Raw genomic sequence first — 27,365 nt, 5'->3', positions numbered from 1 at the left:
TACATTCTCCAGACAGATTGTGGCTGATCCACAGGAGAATTTGCTGAAAGTGAACGTTGCCTGAGGCAGCATTTCCTCACATTGCACTTTGTGTGACTCCCCTTAGAGTCATAGGGTGCTGTGAGGGGCGGTGCCAGTGACAGCGTTGCTATTGGTCCAGATCCAAATGTTCTTTCTTGCTGGTCCCAGGCCAAATTTGTGTTGGCTTCCAAGGGAGTTTTGCCTGAACATGAATTTTCAGAACTGGCCCCGCATTCTTAAGATGAGTGGTACAAAAATACCCATGTGCCTTTACACATTCCCAGGGCAACAATTTCAAAATGAAAAAAAGAAAACGTCTTCCACCTGAAACTGCGGCGTACAGCACTTCAGCAGAGTTCCCAAGTGAGTCAGATTTCATTAGATGTGCACTCCTCGTTCAGTACATAGCATTTAATTTTTGCAGAGTCATGCTGGACAAAACTGTTTTGTAGCGATAACTCCAAGCCAGCCACCAAACTTTTAAATTGTTTTTTTCTACCAGATCTGTTAAACTGTTCATTTTCACCAAGGAGCACTTTCACATTTGTGATCTGTTGAATATTTTTATGTGCTGCTTGTACCTTGCTGAGTAGAACTAATGTGTATCATAGCTTTTCTCATGTTGATTTTTCTGTTAATCAAATGAGCAGGACTGAAAGAAGTTATTTCACTGGTTGATAGCAATCTAATAATGCATCTCTGCATTTCCTATTCTGGTTTGAATATTCTAGCTGCACCATTCTCTCTCTTACCAAAAAGTCTTATAAAATTAAGATCTTGGCCTACCATCTCGTGGTATTTTATATTTGGAGTGTTAGCCCTATAGTTCTATCTAAATTCTAACTCAGGAAATTATATTCTGCCAATCTAAAATTACCCCTTACGTAGTCTTTACGGCCTACCCTAAATTGTTTTATAGTGAACTTTGTTCCACTTTGATAGCCATTGTTTGAAAGTGTTTTATGGGTTAGTATGTTTGTTTGTCATGCACTACAGAAAAGTAAAGAATTATTGTGCAATCTAATATATTATTGTTTAAATATTTCATATGCATTTAAATGTTTTTACAAAAACGTGGTCCAAAGCGTAGGATCCTAACATTTTCAGTAACTTTTTTAAACTGTTTGAGTAAAACCAGTGTGAGCCCTCTCCTGTTCTGTAACTTCTCCTTGCTGAGCTTTGTTGCTTGAAGTTTGACTTCCGAAACGCCACTGCTGCTTATTCTATGCAGGCATTGGATGTGATGCAACTAGATGGAAGATTTGCCAAAGCAACATCTAAGAAATAACCTTTTCATTGTGTACAGCAGATTGTATTGAGGCTCCAGTGTCTAGATGAAAAGAATATGTTGCTTTTTTGAATTCTTGGAGGAGGCTCATGATAGATGCTCTATTGTGCTGTTAATACTGTGTGTACAGGAAATCACAAATTAGCTATGACGAGGTTACCGCGGGGGAGTTTTAGTTTCCCACAGTATTGAAAGATTTTTGAAACTTTCATAATAGGTTGCTGTTCACTGTTGGTGATGCTTGTTGTTTCTCCTTGTTCGACCTCTGAACAGACTTTGTCCCTGTATCTCAGTGTTCAAGGAGTGCATTTTGAGCGCCTTGTGTCTAGGTGGAGTTCCTTTCAACCCTAAATATTCTTTGCTTCTTCTAAACCAGCTCCCTGTCCCCCCTGCACCATTTTTAACTCCCTTCACCACGTGATCATCCTGCTACCGTCCAAGATGTAAACCTAGCTGCTTGCTCTGCTTGTTCAGTTGATGGAGGTGCTTGAGGAACCTAGTTATTGGCCTTTGTGAGGCAATAAAAAGGTGTCATATCTTCACTTTTCCTAGCTAAATCAGCATCATCTGAGACGTAACTCCACTGCCTTTGCTGAAATTACACCGAGGATGAATTTGGTCATTTAGCGATAAATTTGAGGAGCTGGCTTCTTTCTTCAGGTTCAGAATTGGGGATGATACAGAGATTACTAAACCACTGACTGGTCTGGCTTTCTTATAGATGAAAATAATTAATGTAAATATTACACTGCATTGGAAATGGACAGCTGGAAGGGATTAATGTCTAAAATACCGTAAACATCAGACTGCTTCACGTTTTGTTCAGTAACATCGGTAGTGTCATCTCTCTTGGCCTCAATTAAGCCTCTTAATCCATCTCTTTCAATGCACTCAGCTGTGTGGCTCTGTTAGGAAAAGTACTGTTTCGTTTGTTGGAGAGGGACAGTCTCTCTCATGTTCACTAAATGTGAAGCATGAAGAAAGAAGCACATAAGACAAAATGGAAAGAGGGCACAGTATTTGTGAAACCTGTACCAGTACCTGTGCTACTGGTCCTTAAACATACTTTGGCTCTTTGACCATGGTTTGTTTGTTTTTTTGTTTTTTGTTTTTTTTTTTAATCTAGGTATAGGGCTTTAAAATTAGCCAAGTTGCTTTCTTCCCAAATGTGCATTTGGAAAATGTTCTCAAATGCAGTATCAATGCCTGGTGATTTTTTTGTGATTGATTAAATTGTGTAGCTCTAGGCAAGTGTTGTATTTACTTAATTAAAAGTATGATTTCAAGCTGTTTGAGTAAAACCAGTATGAGCTTGTGCCAAGTCTCTTCTTTCGGTGTAAACCAGACTTATGTCAGTCTACCTTCACTTTAGACTAGGAATCAGTCTACGCTAAACCAAAATTAGCCTCTCTGAAACCAGTGTAAGTATGCCCATCCAGGAAATCGCACCAATTTAAGCAAAATAAGTTTAAAAACACATTTTAAGTTTAACAGGTCCATCTTTCTTGTGTAGATAAGACCTAAGGTGATTACTTCTTTTTTTTTTAATTGAATACAGTAAACCCTTGTAATACATGATTTCAAGTTGTGCAATGCGAGTTAAATGCTACTCAAAATCCCGCTCCCCCAGCCCTGGTTCAAACCCAACCCCCGACCCCCAGCCCCGTGTGACCCCAGCTCAATCCCCCTGCAGCCCAGCTCTGGCTCACCCTGCCCACATGCGGTTCTGGCTCAATCCCTGACTCCAGTTCAAACACCGCCCCCCACCCCCGAGGTCCCAGTTCAAACTCCATGCAGCCCAGCTCACCACCCCCCTCACGTGGCTCTGGCTCAACCCCAGCCCCTGCCTCTCTCTGCAGTCCTAACCCACCCCAGGCTTAATTCCCCTCCCCCCCATGGCCCCAACGCACTGCGAGGCTTAACCCTCCCCCGATTTACGCAAAATTCAAGTTACAAGAGAGTGCGTGGGAACACAGTCCTCGTGTCACTTGAGGAGCTACTGTATCTTCTACAGGTTGAACTTCTGTAATCTGGAACTTTCGTTTGGCAACATCCGTAATCCGGCATGATTTGAGTCAGCCAGCTGACCATTTATCATGGGTGTGGCCAAGATTCCCATGGACACAAAGTTTGTTTACAAGACATGAGCCCTGGCTCTCATAGTTCTGTGCTGTTATTTAGCTCTAATTTGCCCCAAGGGTCCTCCAAGAGTCCAGTGAAAGTGATGGTAACATGCTAGATGATGATATCCTCCCGTGGTCCAGCACATTCTCTCGCCTGGCACCGGTCCAGTCCCCAGGGTGCCAGACAAGAGAGGTTCAACCTGTAGTCCCCTCCTGCCCCTCAAGTAAAATCAGGCCTTCAGTTTCTTGGAGTTGGGCTCCCTGAGACTGCCTCTGTGTGTGTATTTTTTTTTTTTTTTAATTTTTGTCGTTCGTGGCTGCAAGTGAAGTTAACGATAGCATCGTGTCTTGCAAATACAATCACAAGCCGGTGTGCGAGTGGCAGTCTTTTCTGCATTGAGCATCCAGCGTATCTTGATGTCAAGGAAGGGATTGCAGCCTATGCCTGTTGCATGTGCCACAGCTCAGCCCCTGTGTCTCAGGATTCATATGGTGATTAATCTTAAACTCAGTAACCCTATTGTAGACTGTTTCTCACCAGCGTGCCCTGTTTGTTTCTGATCACTCACAGTTGTCCTCATCCCTGTTGCACTAATGCAGCAGTGCCCTCGGCATGTGCCTAGCCCAGTGTAATTGTGACAGCATGTATGTAGCTCCAGTCACAGTGGAGTATGCTGCGATGTGCTGCCATAATTGACATCAATGATGATGTTGCTAGATTCCCCTAGGTTCAGTACAGCAGGGGTGGCCAACCCGCAGCTCTTTGAGCAATTAAATGTGGCGCTTGCTCAGAGCCTCGCACTGGGATTGCTGTCAGCTGCTCTGTGCATGTGCCCCAGCGCTTGCTGAGAAGCGCATGGCAGCACCTGTGGCGGTGGCTTTGGTGAGTTGCTGGCGTCAGGGTTCAGCGGGGGCCTGGCAGGCTCTGGGAGCGGGGGAGTGGACTGAGTTACAATTGGAGGGCTGAGGTTTCCTGCTCTGGAGGAAGGGGAGAGCGTTTTGTTAGAGCAGGGCGCAGGGGGTGCCTGGCTCTTGGGGGGGGGGGGGGGGGGACATTGGGTTAGAGCAAGGGCAAGAGGGAAGTGGGGGATTGGGTTATAGCAGGAAGCTGGGGTGCCCCACTCTGTGGGGAGGGGAGGCGAGGCAGATTGGGTTATAGCAGGAAGCTGGAGGTGCCTGGCTCTGCAGAGAGGTGGGGGATTAGGTGATAGTGGGAAGCTGGGGGTGTCCTGCTCTGGGGGGAAGGGAGGGCATTGAGCCGTGTATTACATCTGTCTATATAAAAATAAATATATAACATGTGGCTGTATGCACTCTGCCCATGGCTCTTAGTCCCTAACTGGCTCGTCAGTCCCTGTAATACAGATGGCAGGGTGTTCTCTGGGGTTCTGGAATGCCTCTTGCACCTTACCTGAAATACAATAGCCACATTTGCTGACTTTCAAGGAAGTCTGTATTTATTTGTATTACCATAACACCTGGGAGCCCTCATCATAGAACAGATAGCATTGTGTTAGGAGCTGTACAGACTGAACAGAAAGACAGTCCCTGCCCCAATAAGCATACCGTCCAAGATGAGACAAGAAACACCAGATTGATATAGACAGATGGGTGAGTACAAGGAGATAATATTAGTGACAGTGCACCAGCAGCCTAAATTAAGTTTTCTGTAGGTATCATGACAAAAGAGGAAGAAGGATTTGAAGCTGGACAATGAGGTGACGTGCTGCATGTCTGTGTTGTCCCCCACACCCTGCCTTCTTTTAAATTTGACCTGCCGTTGATGAGAGTTGGGGGAAAGAGTAGTGTTGGCAAACAGATTGGAGTGATGATTGTATTTAGAACGGCTGCTCATTAGAGGGAGGGAGCTCATTGCAATGTGTATCTAATTTTTGGTGCTCACTGTTTTTTTTTCTAAATTAATACAAAATAAATATAGTTTGCAAAAAGTGAGGTTGTGCTGTGACCCATTAATTATGCCCTAGAGCGGATGAAACATTCTGTTCTAAACAATATACATGCACAAAAGTGTGTGTGTGTGTGTATATAATGGCAAACTGAAAATATGCTTTCTACCATTATAGAGCTATCTCTTTAAGTTTTGGTGGCAAGGTCTTTAAGTTCAAATCAGGAAATAGTACCTCATCAATTAAGCTGCCAAGACAAATGTGCAAGGAAACCAACAAACTAATGGTAAGGTTAGCAGACTGTAGCTTGTATGCCAATTGCTGGACTACAACCACGTTTTGCTAGTACTGAGTATTCTTAAGCCCCCTGAAATGCAAAATTGTGGATTGGAGACATGCTAATTTTACTTAACTGTTGAACTGTGGAAGGGAAGGAGGGAGGGAATATAATTTCTGAGAGGGAGAGAGAGAGTGTGTGTGTGGGCTCTGTATGAGACTTCAAGACTTGGAGATGACTGTTACGTAAAGACAGATACTGTATCAGTACCAGATGGAAAACGGTTGGAGAAATAGCTTCTGTCTGAAGGAGGAGGAGTATTAAGTTTTAGGATCTTCTCCCCTCCACAGAACTCCTTCATCTGGCTTCCTCCTGTGCTTTTCTTCCTGCAGATGAGCACACGAAGGCCAGGATAGGAATTGGATTTGTAACAGAACATAGTTCCCCCTTATTGGTGGCATGACAGAACACCGATCAAAACGTCAGGGTTCCAACAGGAGCTTTTCTACCACACCTTTGGTGAGATCTGTGTCATGACACGGTATCTGGTAGCTGAAATTTTAAAAAGAACCTCTTTTTGAAGAGTTTTTTCTACTCAGATTGCCCAGTACCTGCTGCTGTCAGTTGCAGAAGTATCAATGTTAAACCAGTGCAGGTTGCACCTCCTTGGCCCAGCACCCTTAGGACCCCAGTGGTCCCGGACAAAAGATTTTGCTGAACCAGGGGATGTGAATGGTCCCTGGCTGGTCTGCTGCAGTGGGCTTCCCAGCTCCACATGGGGCATTTGGGGGATGCCAGCTCCCCAGTCCCCTGCAGGGCTGCCAGTGGATACTGCCTCCTAACCTGGCCCTGTTGCCTCCTGCAGGACTGGCAGGAGGCCAGCTTGGGTGCCCTCCTGCCCCAGCCTTCCAGTTCTAGAACATCCCTCTTCCTGCTGGACAAGGAATGCTGCCAGTCCAGAGACTGCTGGTTTCTGGAGATGTGTGTGTGTGTGTGTGTGAGTGTGTGTGTTTAATAAAAACTATAACGAGGTGGCCAACCACTTAGAGACTAAGAGCCAAAAGAGCTATGGATAGTTTGAGATCCTTTCTTTCATTTTAATACAGCACACTCAATCATCCTGTTACCTCTGTGTCAGAAACAAATGGTTCAAATCCCACATAAAATCATCAGGATATACCTAGTTGTGTTGTAGTGCTGATGCTAATGTTAATGTATTGCTGAAATTGTAGTGCAAATAATTGGACAATACCAGAAACTCATTTAGCTAAGAAGGCCCTAGGTGACGGGCCTGTTCTTTCCTGTAGACAACCTCCCAACCTTATGAGGATTCTCACTAGCAACCACAGGCTATACCACAATAATGCTAATCCCGGAACTTTTCCTTGCAACAAACCCTGTTGTGACTGTTTTCCATCTACTCTGGAGACACCATCACTGGACCTAACCACGTTAATTATAGAATCGTGGGCACATTCTCCTGTTCCCTGAGTGATGTGATATATATGCCATCATGTGCCAACAATACCCACATACCATGTATATAGGACAGACTGCAAACACACTTCTACAAAGAATGAATAGAAATAGAACAGACATCAGAAAACTCTAAATACACAAACCTGTCAGCCAGCACTTTAGTGGAGTGGGCCATTCTGTTAAATATCTGAAAGTTTGTGTTCTGCTGAACTTGGTCTTTAACAACTGTCTACCGAGGGAATGCCCATAATTAACATTCATATTCAAATTCAATACATTAACGTGGTTAGAGCAGGGACAGCAATTACCTGACACGTTATAAGGACTCTTTTACATACTTTGATGTTTTATCTAACTCTTAACTTCCCCACCCCCCACATACCCCACCGTCCCTCTGCTCTTCTGATTTGCCGACCTTGACAATTTTTCTGATTTGTCAACCTAGATAACAATTTTTGGACCTCTGTGCTTTATATATTGAGTCTGTTCTGGTATGGCTATGATCTGAAGAAGTGGGTCTGTCCCACAGAAGCTCGTCACCTAATAAATTACTTTGTTAGTCTTTAGTGCTACATCACTGCTTTTTTGTTTTAGTAGATTCCCTTTTTGGTTTTCTCAGATCTTACTTAGAAGCTGAACTGCCTTCATTTTACACCCCACTCACCCAGCACAAATGGTTCTTTCAGAACACAGTGGAGACATACTGGCAAAGAAGCACATGGAGGCTTACACAGTTGCTGTCAGCGCTGTCCCTGTTCTGTACTGAAGAATAGGTTTGATTTTTTTTTCAGCACAGTGTCAAGTATTAGATTCACTTTTAAAAAAAAAGTTTAATACGTTTAATAAGAAATCAGAAACAATGTTGTTCCTTTTCACATTTCAGATTGAGCTCTTGGAATACTGCACAGATGACTACAATTTTAGCCCATTCTGCAAACGCTGTTCATATTTAGCTTTGCCCATGCAAGTGGTACCAGTCACTTCACTGGTGACTGCTCAGAATGTATACAGTTAAGCATGTATGGAGGTCTGTGCAAAATCAGGGCTCTAGATAGCAAATTGCTGATTTTATTTGGAGTGTTGTATATCATCTCACATTAGTTTTCATAATAACAGAGCTGGGCAGTTGGGGTGATGGTACTTCTTAAATCTCAGGTCAGTGTGATTAGTTTATTATGGACTGTCCTTGCATTCAAAGATTAAAAAGAAAATGGCTTACAGTGAATTTCAAGCACATGTGTGCATCAGTCACTTCAGGCCTGATCCAAAACCACTGTAGTTAATAGATTCTCCTCCCCTTTTTCCTCCAATGACTTCATTAATTTTAGAATCAGGCCTTTGGCACATTGCCCATTTATGCCAAAAAGTACCTCTTTACATGAAAATATTTTTATAGAGCTGTTGCTGATAAAGGGGAAAATATGGATGCATCATTGGCTAGCACAGTTCCATAACATTTTAAATTACCATGGAGTTGGGGCTGGGGGAGAGAGAGACCTCATTTGTAATCCTCCCGGCCTTTCATTAAGTATGCATTTGGGGATAGGCTAGGACTAATCTATAATTAGTATTTTCTAGCCATTGATGAACTCAGTTAGCAAATGGATCTAAGAACACATTTGAGATAAACTTTGAATTCTTATTTACAATAACTGAGTGTGTGTATATATTTTAATAGGTATATACATACACTCTGTCTGTATGTTCATTTGAGTGTGTTTATAGTAACATGGTTTAAATTAGTGTTGGCATTTGGAATTTTGTGACATTTAATGTTCATGCAAAATGCAGACATAAAAATAAAATGCATTAATGAAGAATGTTGGGAAATCTGAGCCACCACTTCCACGACTGTAATTTTCCTTCATTTTTCAGTGGAATGTCTTTTAATACATTCTCGAGAATCAAGTGAAAAGAAAAAAGGTGCTACAATGTTTACCTGGTAAAAGAAATTGAGGCAATAAGAGACAGAAACGTAATGTTCTGTCTTTTTGTATTTTTATAGTGCAAGTTTTGAGGCTCTTTTACTTAGCGTTTGTATTTCATTTTATTTCTCTGGGCTACAAAGACCAAACACTTGAATCTTTGGGCTGCATTGCTTATATACATCAATGTTAACAAGAAATTTTCTTTTCTTAGATCTTCGGTATTGGTTTCCATTTAATAGTTGAAAATAAGTGTAGTTATTTTATCTACACTGTGCTGTGCTTGTAAATTATGAATTAACTTCTAGATTATAATATTATCTTGTAACGCACCAAGTGGTAGACCTTTTTCTTCAACATGAAAACTTAAAGCTACCTTGATCCACCTATATAAAATAATTTTATAATTCCACATCTTAATTGTAATTTTGAACATTCTCTTGTGTACAGAGGAAAGCTATGGCTTTGAAATGCTAAAGTTTTGTCATTTAATAATTTTTAGATCACTCTCCTCTGGCTTAATTTTGCTGCATCTACCCAATAGAGTATTAGCTTTCTCAGTGAATTACCCTATTGGCTAATTGCAGATTAGGGTACTTTCAACATGAAAAAGGAGAAAATTAAGGCCATATGTGAAGTAGAAAAATGAAATCTCCATGAATAATACGTGCAGGGTGTGATATTTTTGTGAGCACTGAAGAATAATCATTTTAGTCTTACGTGTCTAGCAAGTAAAAACTCTCAGTAGGCATTAGTCCAGTGGATATAACCTTCAGTGCTTTTTTAGTTTAGATGTTCAATATAATATTTTCTTTGTACTAGAGAATGGTAACTTTTATGAGTACTTTAATCATGAAGTGCCATTAGTCAGATACCACTTATGCCTTGCATTGTAGTTAAGTCCTCTACTGTTCTAAAATAGTTATGAGTCATAAGCATTTTGATTGTTACTGTGTTATGTTTTCACATAGATTTTCTTCCAGGCTACATTTTGTTGATTTCTGTGCTCCAGTGGCATGGAAAAAGTTTGTAGTGAAGGCTTTTTATAGTCATTTTCCTTTTACTATGTATGCAGTTACTTGTTATTTTTCAAAAATGAAAATGGAAGCCATTTATATTCGTCGTCATATCACCACTGTTAATGTATGCAAGCTCTCCTGTGCTATGTGAAATTACCTGTCTCCCTGTCCTTGAAAATTATGGGATGTGTTTATAAAAGACAAAAATTTTAGAGGCTAATACTTTTCAGAATCTTGTTCACTGTATCTGTTAGACAGTGTACAGTATAAATCATCTAATATGAATAATTAACTAAAAGAATGTGTGGGTAGATTTTTATTTCCTTTAATTATTTTAAACCCCAAAAGCACATGGAGCTTCCTACTTATACAGTGGTACTTCAGTAAAAATATTAAATTAAATTAATTACTGTAGTGATATTAACCATCCCTACTTTGTTGGCTTAAAAAACTGAATTCCTGGTTCATATTTCTCTGTAGCAAATTCTTACTGAGTCCCATTTAGACTACGTCTACACCATAGTGTTTGTTTTGTTGACAAAACCTGTGGAGCGTCCTCGTTACCAAGGCGTTCTGTTCACAGGAAATCGACAGAATGCAGCACTTCTGTTAATATCGTTCTGCCATTCCCACATGAGGCAAAACGCCTCTCTCAACAGAGGGCTGTCGAAGGAAAGCTGGTCTGGATGTTCTGGGGGCGCCTTCTGTCGGCAGATAGGGCTTTTGGGGCACCAGGCAGCCTGTCTTCTGTGCTTCCAGTTGACCATTTTGTGGAGAGGGCAGCCACACAGTCTAGGTGCTCTCTGTCAACAGAGCGGATCGCTTTTTCTACCCGCTTCACAGTCTGGCCACAATCTGTCGACAAGTTTTGTCAGACGATTGCTCTAGTGTAGACACAGTCGTAGAGATACTTCACTGAGGCAGTGGTATGCTAATATGATCACAGTTAGTTGTTTGTACCAAATAGGACTCTAGGTTCTTGGCAAAATCAAAGGTTATTTCCAAAAATACCTTATTTAGAATCATGCGCAAGTTCTAGTGTAGGCTTTTGTGAGAGTTACTGCAGCAATGGCTTTACTGACTTGACTGTGGAACACTTCAGCAGCTACTTCTCAGGCAAAGTACATAGATTTCACCATCAGACAGTCAGGGTTGTGGAGAAAATAGGGAACAGATCATTCCTCTTCCAGATGTAATGATGATCTCTGTTTCTCAAAATCAACTCAGGCTATTTATATTACTTCTCATGGTGGATGGGACCCAGTTTATTCCCATTTTAAATTGTCAAGAATAGCATTTTTGGTATCACTTGTCTGCAGAAAGTGATACATCAGTGATATTTGAGATCTATAGAGGGTTAAATTATGCTGGTCAGAAGTCACTCACCTATTTTGTTTGCATTGGCGTTGTTTTAGAGAGAGGTCATATAAACCTCTGAGCACAAATTCAGCCATAGTAAAAGCATGTGCAACCCTCTTGCCTGTAGTGGAGTTAAATACACTTTCTTTGTGGCTAAATTTAGCCTCATTATAATGTATGAGAGTGACAGATGTTAGCTAAAGAACTGCATAAGCTTTTGAGAATAAGAATTCACACAGGTACACTCCATTTCAACTTTCCAGTGGAAATCTGAGCAAGAGGGTTGTGAAGGTCACTCATGGAATGGTCAGAAAATGAATGAATTGGGTAGATAATATTGATAATCCCCTTAGTTACCCATTTGATAACCAATTAGGTGATCTGACTTAGCAGCATTATTGTATTATATCATGAAATGTACATGTCACATTTATTTCATTCGCTTGGCCCCTTTTGCTGATTAGTGTAAATTGAACGTCATGCTATTCAGCCCAAGTGGTTAACACATGTTAGGTCTATACCTTTGATTTTGGCAGATTGTAATAAAACTACTGTAACTTTTGATTTTTGCAAATTGTTTATACTTGTGTTTTTGTACTAGTTTTGGGATATTACACTGCGGCCATGTGCTTCATTTCTGCCTAGCCATATTTCCTTCCCTGATATCACACTTATCAAAGAGCAGAAAAACTAGAGAGAAAAAAAAATCCCCAAATGAAAAACAGCCAATGTTCTTCTTAAATAGCTTCAAAAGAATATAGAATATTTAGGATCAAGTAGCAGCTGACCAAAAATCCTAGTTCATTTCACACTGGACCTTTCTTCTGAGTCCTTTTTGAGTCTTCCACTATAGTTATTTGAAACTGGGTTTGCTAGAGGTAAAGACAGAAATCAGAGAAGAAACTCAGAAGAACCCATCGACCTTTTTTTCCCCCCTTGCTTACTTCCCTCTTGCTTACAAGCTAAATTTTCACTAGCCCTAAAGTGACTGGGAAAAGAAGTTAGGTCCTGCAACTTCTTGTGTGATTGACTGCATCTCACGAGACTGGTGTTGCAAATTAATACTCTCTCTCAGTCTCTCTTCCTCCTCTCCCTTCCTCCTTGGCTATGTCTGTACTACAGTGTTCCTTCAAAAGAAGGTCTTCTGGAAGATCTCTTCTGAAAAACTTATTTTTGGAAGAGAAAGTTCACACACAAAAAAGTGAATCAGAAAATCAATCTGCTTTTTCGATAGAGAGCATCCACGCAGCCCCTGCGTTTTTGAAAGAACGGGCTAGTGATAAAAAAATCTGGTGCCATGAGGACCGTTCTTTCAAAAAAAGGGCCCTGGGGTGTCTCCACGTATTTTTTTCCAAAAGAATCTTCTGGAAAAAGGTGCTCTTCCTCATCTGGGAGAGGAAGAGGACTGTCGGAAAAAGTGCTGCGTTTTTCTGATTTAGTATTTTTTGTGTAGATGCTCCGTGGGATTTTTCAAAAGACCCCCCCCCCCCAGCTTTTTTTGAAGCAAATGTAGTGTAGAGGTAGCCCTTGTGAGTAAGTCAGAGATGAGTGGGCAGAAAAGAGTGAGAAGCAGTCAAGGAAATGGCTCCACTCTTTTTGCAATGCATTGACCAGTGGAACTAGCTGGTTACAGGGGCAAGTAAGTTACACCCCTTTCTTGGTTGCTGTAAATTATTTCCTTTCCTCAACCCCGGAAATATCTAACTGGGGTTTCTGCAAAGATGACACAAGACCTTAACTTCAGTTTCACTCCAACTTTGAGAAATTTAGAGATAGGAAAGATCTATCATCTAGTTTTTTCCTATCTGGTTTAGTTTAGTATTGTAAACTCCCTGAGGTAGGAGCTTTGGTTTCGTTTATATTCTTTCTATGTCAAGCATAATATCAGTACTAACCAAATAGTACAGTACCTTTTCTAATGTTTCCTTTGTATGTAAGTGTTCTGTAGTGGTGGAGCTTCCACTTCTATGGGAGTAAAATGTGAAAGCATGAATTTGAAGTGCTGTAAAAATCTTGAAGTTATCATTGCGTAATATACCTCTTACATGGATGTGACTGTATTCACAATGGTATCGGTCACATGTTTACACAAATAGTTTACATGAATGTGTCGTGAGATTCTAAATCCAGGCATCTGTGTTGTATGTTTATTTTATTTATTTTAAAATGTATATTTAAATACATTACAGTAGATTTAGTGCTTGTGAAAAGGAAGGAATGATGTACTATCTCTACATAGTTCAAGATCTGTACAAATTTTACGCACAAATCTCTTCCAGTACACTTCAGAACTGATGAAAAATGTACCTTGTATAGGTTTAGCCTCTCTAGTTCAGCACCCTTGGGATCTGACCGATGCTGAATGAGAGAATTTGCCAGACCATGGGAGATCAGTATTGTCTAACAACATTACCAACACTTCCATGGCTTAGTGGGCTCTCAGAAGACATTTGGGGTGAATTAGAGAAAAACACAACACTGAGAGCCAGGACTGATGGCTCTAAAGAAATTTTATGGTATCACAGGAAACTTGGTCACACCCATGATTAGTGGTCATCTGGCTAACTAAAATCATGTTGGAATAAGGATGTTGCTGGATGAGAGAGGTTCAACCAGTATCTCTGGATTTCTTTTAACAGCAACTGCTAGTCAAATTACGTGTAATGTAGTTTTACGTGTGGGCAGACGCCTACCAAAGATCAAGATAAAATCATCATATTAATGTTACTCACTTGAACCCATATACCTAGATCTTAGACAGGTTCTGATCCTGCATTAATTGATACTTGTAACAATATTCCCATGGACCGCAATGAATACAGGCTCAACCCTGATAGTACGAAGACACTAATCACCTCCTCCTCCAGGTAACTTTTGACAAATTGATGCTTTTGTTGTTCTGCAATATTTTTAATTTAAGTAACTGAAATAGAGATGTGGTAAATGATTCACTTTGTATAATATTGATTATCACATAATTCCATAGGCTGCCCAGAGAACATACATGTAAAAACATAAACATAAAAAGCAGTATTAAAGCTATCAGAAGAGATTATGCTATTTAAGGGGAAAATTATTGCTGTCTACTGGCTTTGTAGGATTTGGCTATTCCATATATAGTAAAAGCCATGCTATCTGGCATTTGGACAGCCATCATTCTCAACTAACCTGCATCTGGTCTGCCAGTGGCCGCCTGGCTGGGACTGGTGGAGTGGAGCTGGTTACTGAATGGGCCTGGCTGCTGGCTGCCGGCTGCCACAGAGCTGTCTGCCGAACTGGGGCAGCTGCTGAAGAGGTGACTGCCCTGCTGGGGCTAGCTAACATCGGGCTGACTGCCCCACCAGGGCACCTGCTGTGGAGTTCGTGGAGCAGGGCTGGAAGATGTTATCTGGCAACCCCTGATTCCCAGGGTTGCTGGTTAATCAAGTAGTTACTGTATTTCAGATTATATGCTTTAGGGACAGGACTGTCATTTTCTCTCTATTTGTAAAGTACCTACAAGAATGGGGCCCTGTTCTGGTTGGCCTCAGGGCACTGGTGCTGTGCACAGTTAGTGAGGAGTCGTCCTCTTAGAATTTGCATATCAGTTTTCATTATGTTGGGCTTCCAGGACTTGTAAGCGCTGTTAGTGAATGGAATATTAATGGAAGTTTTCTTTCCAAAGTTATTGCTACTCTAACAATGAGAAATAGCCCAGTGGAGAGAGGCCAAAAAGGATCAGTAGTCACAATACGTTATGTCTGTTATCACAACCAAAAATGCTAATCCTTGGGTAAGATTAACTGATGCTTCAGAGAACAGTGAAGTGAAATATGCTTCCAGAACCATTTAGCAACTGGACAATGCTGCCACATTATCAAGGTTTTCCACTGTAAATTCCGTGTCCCATCTCAGTTCCTTTGCTGTAGTCATTGCTACAGTGAGTTACTCCAAAGATTAAAAATTTCTCTGAGAAAGATATTCCATGGGTAGTCTCTAGATTCTTTTGCTTTCATCTTCCACGTTAAACAGTGGATGATAGCTCTTCACCACAGGGAATTTAAAGCTTAAGATATCTGGTCAAAGTCCATGGAGAAAACACTATAGGAGCTAAATGGCTAGGGTGAGGGGGTGGGTGGTTGCTTAGCTCATGCTAAGTTAAATACCTAATATTTATGCATAATACTGTATATAATAATAATGTATAAAACTATTGCATGGAGCTAATGCTGAAAGCTGCCATCCTAACTTACTTTAGAGCTTTTTACCCCCTCTTTCTTTGTAAAATGCCACTTGGGAAACAGCTGAGCAGATTGTTACTTTTCAGTTGCTCTCTGAGTTCGTCCTCCAAATTGATGTGGAAAATTAAATTAGTGACGAAGATCTGATGCTCTTCCTTTTGCACACTCAGCAGCGGGGTTATCCTCACCATCTTTTTTTCATTGTTGTGGAAGATTGTGATAATACTTCCATAGTTTGGGCAGAGTATCTGCCAACTGTTCGGTTGGATTGGCTAAGCAGACTTTCTCCTCCCTTTCGTTTTTCCTGAAATTACAAGGAGAGGGAAGTTGCTGCATTTTTTGTTCAAAATCTTCCTTGAAGCCATGGCTCTTTTGTAATGCTGAAAACTACCTATTGGATGGTCTGATCTGATTTTGTTTCTGTTATATTGGTGGTGTTGAGGTCACTTTTGGAAGGTAACCAAGAGATTCCAGACTTTTTTGAGTACATGCTCTAGCTGCTTTTTTTTTTCTTTGAAACAATACATTGACTTTTTTTTTTTTGGCAAAATTAATTTTCATTTTTTCATGTGGCTTTTGGAATACTTAATTGTTGTTTTTCCTGATATCGAATTTTGTCCTTGGCTTCAGAGCAGCATGTCATGTAGGCATGCAGCAATAGAGCAGTTACAGCTTCTTTCTTTTGAAAATGCTTTTTTTGCAGCTGCTTGGGAAGAAACTAGTATCACCAATCTAGCATCCTACCTAGTTACTGCCCAATCTGTTCTTTATTTAGAAGGGATGTTACTGAGATCATTTTTGTTTGTCCTCCATTTTTCATAACATTTCTAATGCTGCAGTAGTTTTAGGCTATCACTAAGGAGAAAGAAGTTTAAATTAGGGAGGGTGGGATGACATTTATATAATGCACATGTATGCCATGGGCAGATTTCCTAAGTATTTGTCTGCAGAATGGTGAATACAGGGGCTATAATAAGTTTTTTGATTTATTTTTTTAAAGGTAAAGAATGACTGGAAAGTGTCAGACTGATACTGTTTACTGACAGTTTCGCTTCATTTTGTTTGGGATTGTAATCTTGGATTTGTTTTACAAAATTGTTCTTGCATAAAATTGATGGTTTTCATATTCCAGCAGGGGCAAACTAAAGAATATACAACACTAGGGGTGTAATTTCAACTTTTCAAACACTGCAGGATAGAGAAAGAGAAAAGGCTTATTGTTCACATTGTCCAGAAAAGGATTTTTTGTTGTAATTGATTTTAGTAAATTTACTAAAATTAGGGCTTGTCTGCACAGTAGGGTAATATGCATAATTGGTTCATCTATACCCTGCAGGTGCACTGTAATGTGTGAAACAGTGCTATGTTAAATCACACTAGGAAACATTAGTGAACATGAGCAGGTTCTGCATACGCTAAGAGATATGCAACATGCTAATGCTTTTTAAAAATCACACTTAGGGCATTACCCCACTGGGTGGACAAGCCCTTGGTAACACATTTCACATAATTTTCCAAGACTGTCTGTCCTAAACACTTCATAGAAATACAAAGTACATGATCTGTGGCCTAAACAACTTACAATGCAAGGTCCCTATTCTGCAGACCAAGTAACTTTACACTTGTGACTAATCCCACTAAGGAAGTTTCTAAGTTTTAACCATTTTTAACTACATGAAAACATCAAGAACTACAAGAAACAACAAAAAGCCAGTGAGAAAAAAATAAAAAATAGTTGATTTTTAAATTCTTCTGACTTTTAAGCAATTCATTAGAAACCCTTAAAGCGTTCACAGAAATCGTATGTAGAACCCTTTGAAAGCAGTATTGTGAGAAGGGAACGTTTGGCTTCTCTTTTGACGTCGTGAGGATAAGGCTGTGCTTCAGTGGTATTTTTCAACGTGACTTCAGTGGAAGTGCTGGGGCTGACCCTTTCTTAACTGAAACTCTGAACTGCATGTGAAGAAAAACTCACTAGAATATTTATCTCGCATCATATGTTTTTTTTTTTATTGTGATTAAATGCAACATGATCATCTACACCAAGATGTTGCCTTAAACTGCCTGTTTTATTTGGCTCTTACACTGTTATTCCTGGCCCAGGCTCAGTGAGCTAGTCATTTTTATACATCCTGTTTGCTTACCTTCAGAATGAATATCTTTTAAAAAGCCCTGTTTACTGAAGATTTGGCTGAGCAACCACTAGTTTGCCTACAGAACATAGAGGATGGAAGATGAAACTTTGATTACTTTATCCTTCAGATTCCGAGATTGTTTATTTTTTCTCTTTAAAGACTGAACTGTCTTAGAGTTTGTGATCTTCAACTGTTTTCCTAATATTGACAGAGATGAGTAAAGAGGTCACTGTCTTCGGGGGCAAAAAATTAAAGGAGCTTTAAAGATTAGAGGCCCTTGGACTGGATCAGTGTTGATGGAGTTGCTTTGGTATGCAGAAGAGCATAATGCAGCGTAATTTGAGAGAGTTTATTGTCTTCGTTTACAGAAACCTTAATACTGCATTGAGTGGAGGTTTCTAATGACAGTGATCTTTTTAAATGCCTGGGGATTTTTCAAAGTTATAGTTGCAAATCTTTGGGGAGAGATTTTGTTTCTCTTCCCTTCCTCCATCCCCAAATAGGAGTCATATATATTTTTTTCCACTGGAGGGACTGCTGCCACAAATAGCTGTGTGAATTTAGCTGAAGGGAAGATGAATCACAACAAAAGCTTTCCTAAAATTAAAATCTTAAGCAGTGACATTTTAAAGATGTTGACAACAGTGAAGTATTCAAAATGCAAAAGAGTTCAGTGTTGTTTTTCAGTTTATTCAGTTAATCTAAAATTCCACTCCACATTGTAGAACCAAATTGGTTCTACAAAGCCCCATATTTGTTTGTTCTCAGCATTTTTGATAAGGAGAACAAGGAGCGCCTTTTAACGTTCTAGGTCAAAGTACAGGTGTGCTGTGGCAGAAATTGCTTTTTGTGTTTAGGATGAGAGGTGGAGTTACCTTTGATGTTTGGCCGCACCTTGATTACCCTGCTTGATACAACATCCCTTTCCGCTACTTAATATGCGCAGGGAGAAGCGCAAAGGAGAATAATCATAATTACGGACCGGATTGTGAAATGTTGTTGCACACTGTGTCTAAAATATGCTGTCTAATTAATTCTCGTGAAAACTGCGGGTTTACATAACCATATCAACTGGCATCTTCTATCCACAGATAAGCTCTATCCTTTAGCATAGGCAGTGGTAATAGGAATTTCTCTGTGTTGCCCACGACATGCGCTTTACTCCTTTTTTTGAAGAGAACCATCTTTGGGTAGGATTGAAGGGGGAGGGAATTTATTATTAACTATTTATTTGCAAAGTTGCTGAGATTTCTATGGTGTTTTACTTTACTGACAAATCAAAAGCCAAAAGGTCCCTGAGTACGTTAAACCCTAAATTCACTTTACCTGAGCACCCAGTCCTCATCAGTTGCTAGGAATGGTGCTAATTGTGATGGTGTAACAGAGGACAGTGTTACTTGTTTGCTTTGTGATATGGGAAGGTGCCAGTAAGAGTTATACTGAGACTACCAGCTCTTCTCACTTCACACATCCATGCTTCTCCAACCTGGGTCAATTTGCAGCAAATTCCTAGAGGTGAAGGGCTTTGTATTCTGAGTCTCAAGTCTCCACAGGCCTCCAGCATTACTTTTGTAAAGTGCCATATGATCTCTTGGCATAATCTAGGTTGTTGTTGGACCGACTAGGAGAATAAATCATTTTGTTCTTAGTACAATTGCTGAAGCAGATTGTTTTTTCTAGTTCATGTCAGTAGGCGTTATCTAACCTTTTAAAAAGAAAGTTACACCCACTTCCCTTAGTGCCATCATCTGAAAGCACACTTCCCACTATGTGCTCTATAAAACTACATTATATTTTAAAATACTGTGTGTGTGTCCATATGCCATTTCTGAGCCTGTTTCAGAGGTGTTCATTCTACAGGAAAGTGGCAGCAGCTTCATGTAGGGAATATAATGCTTACATTTAGTGCTTCTTGGAGCTCTTGGGTCATGTGGCAGAATGTTCCTGTTTTTAATTATTAAATTCTAACTCATCAGTAATTACAAAGTGACTACAACTACAAAAAAGAAAATGAAAAATAAAGGGGGGGGAGTTAAAACCTTTTGATTGTTGATTGTTTCATTTCTGTGCATCTGTATCAGCTCTGTTTCCTGCTAGTTATAAACAAGATTGTGCCAGAAAGGGACTGTTACAAGCCACTATGGTGCTCATGTCAGGAGTAACAAATCTGGCAGACTTAGTCCAGAATTCCTCCTAGATCTGCCTGTTGTTGTACCCTGACAAACCACCTTCATGTGTTTAGGTAGGAAGCAATATATATTCCCTCCTTCCATCTCTGCCCAACCAGCCTCTTGTCAGTCAGAGATGTGATCCTGATCTCTCTATATGCCAAGTTTTGAGATGGCTAATAATTATACCACAGGTTGAATCAAGCGTTCTCTCATCCACCAACATTTGTAATCTGGCATGATTCTAGTTAGCTAGATGACCACTTATCATGGGTTTGGACAAGTTGCCCTTGGTCCCATCCTGTCTCTGTGATCTGTGCTGTTATTTAGTGCTGATTTACACTTAAATGTCTTTTAAGAGCCCCACAAGCAGTGGGTGTGTTGGTAATGCTGCTAGATAATATTGCCCTCCCGTGTCCTGGCAAATGCTTTTATTCAGCCCAAGTCAGGTCCCGAGAATGCCAGACTAGAGAGGTTCAATGTATTATGCTGTCCATGTTCAAGGAGGACACTGCAGTGAACCCAGTACAGAGATGCATGGGGAGGGCTACCGTACTGGGAGCCATGCTCCCAGCACGGTTATCTACTACCCCATTACATTCTGGGTTTCTGTGCCAGTGTGTTATGAGGAAAAAAAGGTGTCACAAGTAGTTGTGGGTGTCTGATGTCATCATCCCACTCGCTCCCTCCTCCCATTGAGAAGAAACTGACAAATGCATTTTTGCGCCACTTTTCCACAGCCTGCTCCTGGCATACGCCATTACAAGGCTTGCAGGCCAGTCCTGAGAAAGATAAAATGCAGAAATAAAAATCTGAAAAGTTTAAATTTGGAGCTATTGAAAAGTTGCTTTTTGGTATTGTTGAAATACTTCATTTTGATAGTGTTCTTCCAAGTCATTTCGTTTTGACCTGGCACCCACATGATGGTACTGGTAGCAGCCGGAGATTCCAGTAGCCACATGGTGGAGAGGCAGCTGCATAGTGTGGGGGGCAGCGGGAGAGCCCCGACTGATTCCTGCTTCCTATTTCCTACTCCCTGCTCACAAGGAAAGCAGTGGAAGTAAAAGTGATGGTCAGAACAGATGCATTGGGAGCATTTGGGGATAATTCTGGAGGCCAATAAAATCTGATTAAATAATGCTGTGTCTACACTAACATTGTCAACCTTATAAATTCGAATTTGGCATTAGTCCTCATGGAAAAAGCTGGAGTAGAAAAGTAGACTTTAGGACCCCTTAAAGTTTACCTAATGCTATTTGTAGTGAAGACAGATATGTTATGAAATTGACCTAACACCCTTAAAATTGGCTTTATGCTCTAGTGTAGACATAGCCTAATGCCCTTCTCTTCCCTCCAACTCTTTTCACTTCAATAAATCCTAAAGAATCTTTACCTGTGAGGGGGCCTTGAATCCATCATATCCATGAAAAACTGTGCCCTTAAATATTTCTTCTTTTATGAGGCTTGCTTTTAAATTCCCATCATCTCAAAATGGCTATTCCAAAATACTGGCACTTAGCATACACTGTAGTTAGCTAGTTTACTACACTTTTATTAGCATTTTTTATATGGCATCTTTTACGTAATTGTTTCTGAACACATTGGGTTATTTCACCTTAATATACCGTTCAAAATTCTCTATGGTCACACGTGGTTTTATTAGCATTCATTAATTTGATATCGATTCATATCGTTTCGAGGCTTGTTTGGATGAGCGCTTCTTAATACTGGGCATATCATTATGACATATATAGCACAGAGACATTTAACTTGTGATTTTAGTGACAGATGTGAAGGTGGTGCCTGCCAGATTTCGTGTAGCTGTTTGATGTAAAGGTTTATTGAATAGAATATTTTGTCAGGCCGTTATTTTTTCCTATTTACATAACCATTACTTTTGCTTATGGGACGCAAAATACATTGAATAGTTAAGAGAGGTTCTTTGGGTTTTTTTTGTTTGTTTTTTTTCCTTAAAATAACCTGTGGCAAGTCTGCCTGAAGACTTTGACCACAGTTACAGAGCTGTGGTTGTCTTTTAACTGCTAGGAAACCTTATCTGTTTAAAAAGGACCACTGAGTCATTTTGTTTGGATTTGTCCAACAGAAAAAATGTATCACGTAGGCCAGGAGTCAGCAACCTTTCCCAGGCAGAGTGTCGAAATTTGACCTTTTGACCTCTGTGTATGGTTCAAGTGCCAGTGATACTTTTTAAAGCCACTAATAGTCCTACTTACAATGGCTTCATTAGTAAATAAGATGCAGAGCTTTACTCTTTAGGTGGTGGTTGGTAGCAATAGCTGGTCTTTTTGTTAATCCACAGGCGGCATGGCTTTGAGCAAGCTCCCAGCGACGTGGGGGAGGAGGAGTGGGGCTGAGCTCCTGCCTTGTGTGCTGATGAAAATCAGTTTGCATGCCAGTCTTGGCATGAATGCCAGGGGTTGTTGACCCATGATGGTAGGGAGAGAGAGCCCTATCATTAGATCCTAGGCATCTTCATGGCATAACACTGCCTGACTGAGTGCTGGTGGGACTTCCTCTCTCTGAGGAAAAAATCCAGCTGTGGTGTGTGTGAATCCCAATCCTGTGGAATTCACTGGGCCAGATATTGCAGTGGTATAAATTTTGTTGGCATTGGCTCTATTGTTGGGTGTAAGTGGTAAGGTAACATAATTTGCACCAATTCATTGGATGTGAAAAATTAATGTAACATACATGCCAACCAGAAGGAATGGGGTATATATCAGGCAAAACAATTAACAAGAGAATGCAGGTTAAGTGACTACTTCACCCATCATCAGATAAGCGCTGACCCTGAAACTGCAACGTTTTGGGCTGTTACATTTTAAAAAAAAATTACTTGATTTTTATCCAAATTTGGCAAACAGGAAGCAGAGTGCCATCAGACCCTCAGATCACTGTTACTCCTGAACTAGGCAGTCATCCATCAAAGCACTTCAGTAAGGGTGTGTCTACACTTGCATTCCTCTTTTGAAAGAGGCATGCAAATGAGGCAAATAGAAAATGCAAATGTGGTATAAATTTGCATAGTTGATGCCTCATTTGCATATTTTGAAAGCGCTTCTTTTGAAAGAAGAAAGCCAGTGTAGATGCTGCTCTTTTGAAAGTAAACCCATATTCGAAAGAATCCTCCTTCCCTTTATTTAATGGGAAGAAGGATTCTTTCAAAGATGGGCTTTACTTTCGAAAGAGCAGCGTCTACACTGGCTTTCTTCTTTCGAAAGAAGCTCTTTTGAAATTAGAATATGTAAATGAGGCACCAGATATGCAAATTTATACCCCATTTACATTTTGATTTACCTCATTTGCATACCTCTTTCAAAAGACGAATGCAAGTGTAGCTGCACCCTATGTGTTTCACATTAAGCTGTATGAGTAGCCCCATAGACTTCAGGGGAACTCACATTGCTAAAGTGAACGAAATGCTCAAGTACTTCGCTACATTTGCATTTCTAGGGTCAGATCCCATTGACGTGAATGGCATTCTTTCCATCAGTTTCAAAAAGATATGTTTGTCCTTTGTCTCCATATTCCAGTTCTATCTCTGAACTTTCAGTAAAGTGAAATGAAGAGTTCATCTGCTAGCTAGTGGAATTTACAGGGCTCACTACAGCCTTCTCTTACATATTTCTGTTGCTAATTTCCTTTGATAAAACTTCCTTTCTAGCTCTGTAAGGTGAAATCCTGTCCCCTCTTAAATCATTGGAAGCTTTTGCCGTTAATTTTAACAGGGCCAGGATTTCCTGGTATATAAATTAACATTCATTTTACATATCCCTGAATATCAACACAGTGAATGGAGCTCTACTTTTCTCTTTCACTTACAATCAGCTCTTTGACCATTTTACAGGCAATATGTAATTTATAAGTGCATCACTTTATACCTCTTCTCACAGTTTGGTCTACCAGAAAGCAATAGGATAATGTAAAGTCATACTACAAACACGTAGTGACGTGGCCCCAAAATAAATGCCAAAATTTCTAATTTTCCTACAAGTTAGTCTTTCCAGACCACAAATGAAAATTGTAAAATTTGGAATTTTTCTACTAAATGTTAAGTCGAGTGACATATGAGCAAACCTGATTTTTATGTGTTTGGTGTAGATGAAGCAAGGAAAGGAATGAAGTTACTAAGGATTTTGTTGTTATAAGTCCCGTAAGTCTTCTAGATCAGTGTTTCTTGGACTATTTTCTGCGCAACACTGATGTTTTGTGAACAACTCACCAGTGTGTCACTAGCTTTTGGAAAAAATACAGTGATTGTATATATTTTTTGTTATTAAAACCAGATACAATGTTATTTCTTCATTGCTAGAATACCTGATTAAATTACTTAATTTTATTTTTCTTGTATATGTTGCTGTTTGTTTTTTGTTGTTCTGACAACAGTTTTTTTTTTTTAAAGAAAATTTTCTTAGGTTTTTTTCTGCATTAAAAATATAATGGTTTGGTGTTCCAAGGTCTCAAAAAGTTCAAGAAACACTCTTCTAGATACGTTTCACAGAAAAATGAGCGACATAACCTTTCCTTAAGAATTTACAATTTGGAAGATGAGTGAGATTAAACAAAAGGGAATGGGGAACAGATACAAACTCATGAGTTATCTGAATGTCCAGCGTGTCTTCATAGTGTGGTTTTCTTTAACTGTTAATTTAATGGGGGGAAGGAGTTCAGTAATTTTTATCTATTATTTAAAATTAAAATCCCTCTGACATTTTAAAAGATAAGTGTCATAGGAAATGTTCTTTTAAATTAACATTGTCAAGGGAGTTTTCATGAAAAAATAATTGTTTTACATACTTGTTCATCATAACCCCGGGAAGCTTGAGAATGAAAACTATGCTTCCCAGTATGTCTCCCCACCCCCAACCCCCTTTCACTTGCATTCTGGTTTGTTGTTATAGGGTTACTCATGAGTGTTGTGCTTTTTGGCATTGATATATTTTTCAGAAAAAAGAGAATTGAAGCATTTGTTTTGAAAAAAGAAAAGCACATTTAAAGAATTACATGGACTTTGCAAACAGATATAAGAAAATGAAAGGTAGGTCAAATTTCAGGCCTACAAACCTGACAGTGTCCCTTTCATTTTTAATATCAATGCTATATTTGACAAAAAATAATTATTCTTGTAGTGTTATGTTAAACAATGGCAGAGAAATATAAACATGATATTGGTAATCTTAAGAGCTGGTTTTCTTCTATTTAAGTATGTTGTTTTTAAATTCCAGTGAATGACCATCTGCTTAGACATCATCTCCCTTTGTGTAACCTGGCTACCAAAAGGATTTTTTTTTTTTAAATATGGTAGTTGCTGAGAAAGTTCTTAAAATAAAGAAACAGTATCTAAAACACAGAGGGTCTGTTAAGGATGCAGAGAATTTTTCATTTTAGCATCCTCAGCAGTTACATCAGCTTTTCATTTTATTTCATCAAAAACCCTAACTGATAATTCATGTACAAGGTCTTAGTTCAGGAATGGGGTGTGTGTGTGTGCGTGTATGTGTGTTGGGACTTCTGTTTAACAAGTGTTGGATGGCTTATCCATTTCAGTTAGCAGGGAATATGAAAAATAAATGCCTTGGTTTCAAGACAGGGCTGCACGGATGATTTGTAGGGCACAACTTCCAGGTTAATAAGAGGAATTGGGCATGAGATGCCTTTTCCTCCAAACTTGGTACCAGAGTGGGTGATCATGTCTTTAATCCCCAAGTCTATGTGAAGACTCGAGCAATCACTCACATAATTTGCTTACTGGGCTGACCCTGTATCAGCTTCTGAAACTGAAAACTGGCTTCACAATAGATTTGGATATGCTTTTTAAAAATAAAAATTAAAAAAAACCCATCCCAATATTCAGTTTTAAAAAGCCACTGTTATGTGTCTGTATGTATTATCTGCTCTTCATATGTGTAGCTACTGTGTATGGAGATGCATAATGTACTATGGTATTATTTATCTTTTATTTTTGTAAAAAATGAACAGTTGTTGACACAATTTCCTTGTAATGGTGCTGAAACTTTGTCCTCAATGAGCTTAAGTATTAACAAGACAGGCTTGTGTTAATGATCGCTCAATTGAAGCCTGTTAAATGTTGAGTTGTTAGCAAAGAATTTGTTCTTAAATACATTTAGATAACATTAAGGGCCTGACTGATACCCACCAAAACCAGTAAATTCAGTGTTAAGGCTTCTCACTCCATCTTATAATGCATGCCCATTGCTGTGTCTGGCTTTTCCAGCACTGTATGGTAAGGGAGCTCACAAACTGTCCCCAGAACCCTACAGCATCTAGGCAAAAAAGTTGTATCACATGACTGCTCTGAGCATTCCAGGTATGTCCATTTACGGCGCACCTGATGTTGCTGCTAAATGTTCCATGTGTGTCTTAACATTCCATTGATTTCAGTGGAATGTTGACAGATGATAGCAGCACACAGCAGGTACAGTGGAAAACAGGCAGTGAAATGAGTAAGGATGCAGTGAGAAGCTTCAACTTTGAATATCTTGGATTTTGTGAGTAGGAGTCAGACCCTTTATGTTGTTTTAATGTATTTTTTGTGTTTAATTTTTAGTCAATATTTGAACACGATCCAGGCTACAGAGGTTGCAGTGGATAAGAAGTTTAAAAGCTTTGGTTCAAGATTACAGGAGACTACAAGAAAAGTTAAAGACATGGAAATGAGGATCAAGTGACAGGATGTTATTTTGCCTGAGAATACTGAAGATTGTAAAGCATTGAGAAATCGAATTCATGACCCTGGAAATCAGGCTCAGATTAAGAAATGTCAGGTTGGTAGGGGTTCCTGAAAGCTTGAAGTTAGGATAAATTAAGATTTTTTGTATCATACAGTGTGAAGCTGCTGTGATCTGGGCATAATTGGTTTTAAAGTTTTTCCGCCTTTATTATGTATTTTGATATATCCATATACCAGGAAAAGCCAACCAAGCAAAAGTAGCTCTTATATCTGAGTTTAATATTTGTTGTTAAAAAATCCCATTTCACCCATATTAATGTTGTTCATTTTTGGCTTTGGGGTTTCATATTTTATTTTAAAACAGACACGAAAAAATATTTCTTATGGCTATTTGTTCCTTTATCTAGCCACGCTGAGGGCTTTGTGCAGAGACCAGACGTATGGTACACCATGACATTTCTAGATAAGAAATAGACAAAATGTACTCAAATGCCAGAAGAAATTATTTCTTGTTCAGTCAAATCTGATTAATAGTGAAACCACACTTTTTCAAATGTAAACTTTAAATAGTTACTGCCAATGAGGTGAAATTACTGTAAATTCACTTAAGTATTGAGCTATTGTGTGTAATATGGCGTTTATGCTGAGAAGTTGTGCAACAGGAAGCCTAGCTTGAAGTTTAGGGAGGGTTTGGCAAACAGAGGATTAGCTTGTTTTCATGGTCAAGGTCAC

General features: G+C 39.6%; 1 protein-coding gene across 9 annotated transcripts in view; it reads left to right on the top strand.

Moving 5' to 3' along the window:
• Positions 1-27,365, top strand: part of CTBP1 (C-terminal binding protein 1) — a 413,413-nt gene that overhangs the window by 329,507 nt on the left and 56,541 nt on the right. For 2 of the 9 annotated variants that reach the window (XM_074992303.1, XM_074992304.1), the window contains 2 exons: positions 24,890-24,980; positions 26,511-26,727. The exons of 3 other annotated variants lie outside the window; for them this stretch is intronic. In XM_074992303.1, coding sequence (XP_074848404.1) covers positions 26,721-26,727 — 7 coding nt within the window. In that variant the 5' untranslated portion in view covers positions 24,890-24,980; positions 26,511-26,720. The remainder of the gene's footprint in view (positions 1-24,889; positions 24,981-26,510; positions 26,728-27,365) is intronic. 4 more of the 9 variants (XM_074992302.1, XM_074992301.1, XM_074992305.1 and 1 more) reach the window with 2 other exon arrangements.

The sequence above is a fragment of the Carettochelys insculpta genome, chromosome 4, assembly GCF_033958435.1.
Source record: "Carettochelys insculpta isolate YL-2023 chromosome 4, ASM3395843v1, whole genome shotgun sequence".
Taxonomy (NCBI): Eukaryota; Metazoa; Chordata; order Testudines; family Carettochelyidae; genus Carettochelys; species Carettochelys insculpta.
Note: the sequence above shows the minus strand (reverse complement) of the source record. Positions and strands in the feature narration are given on the sequence as shown.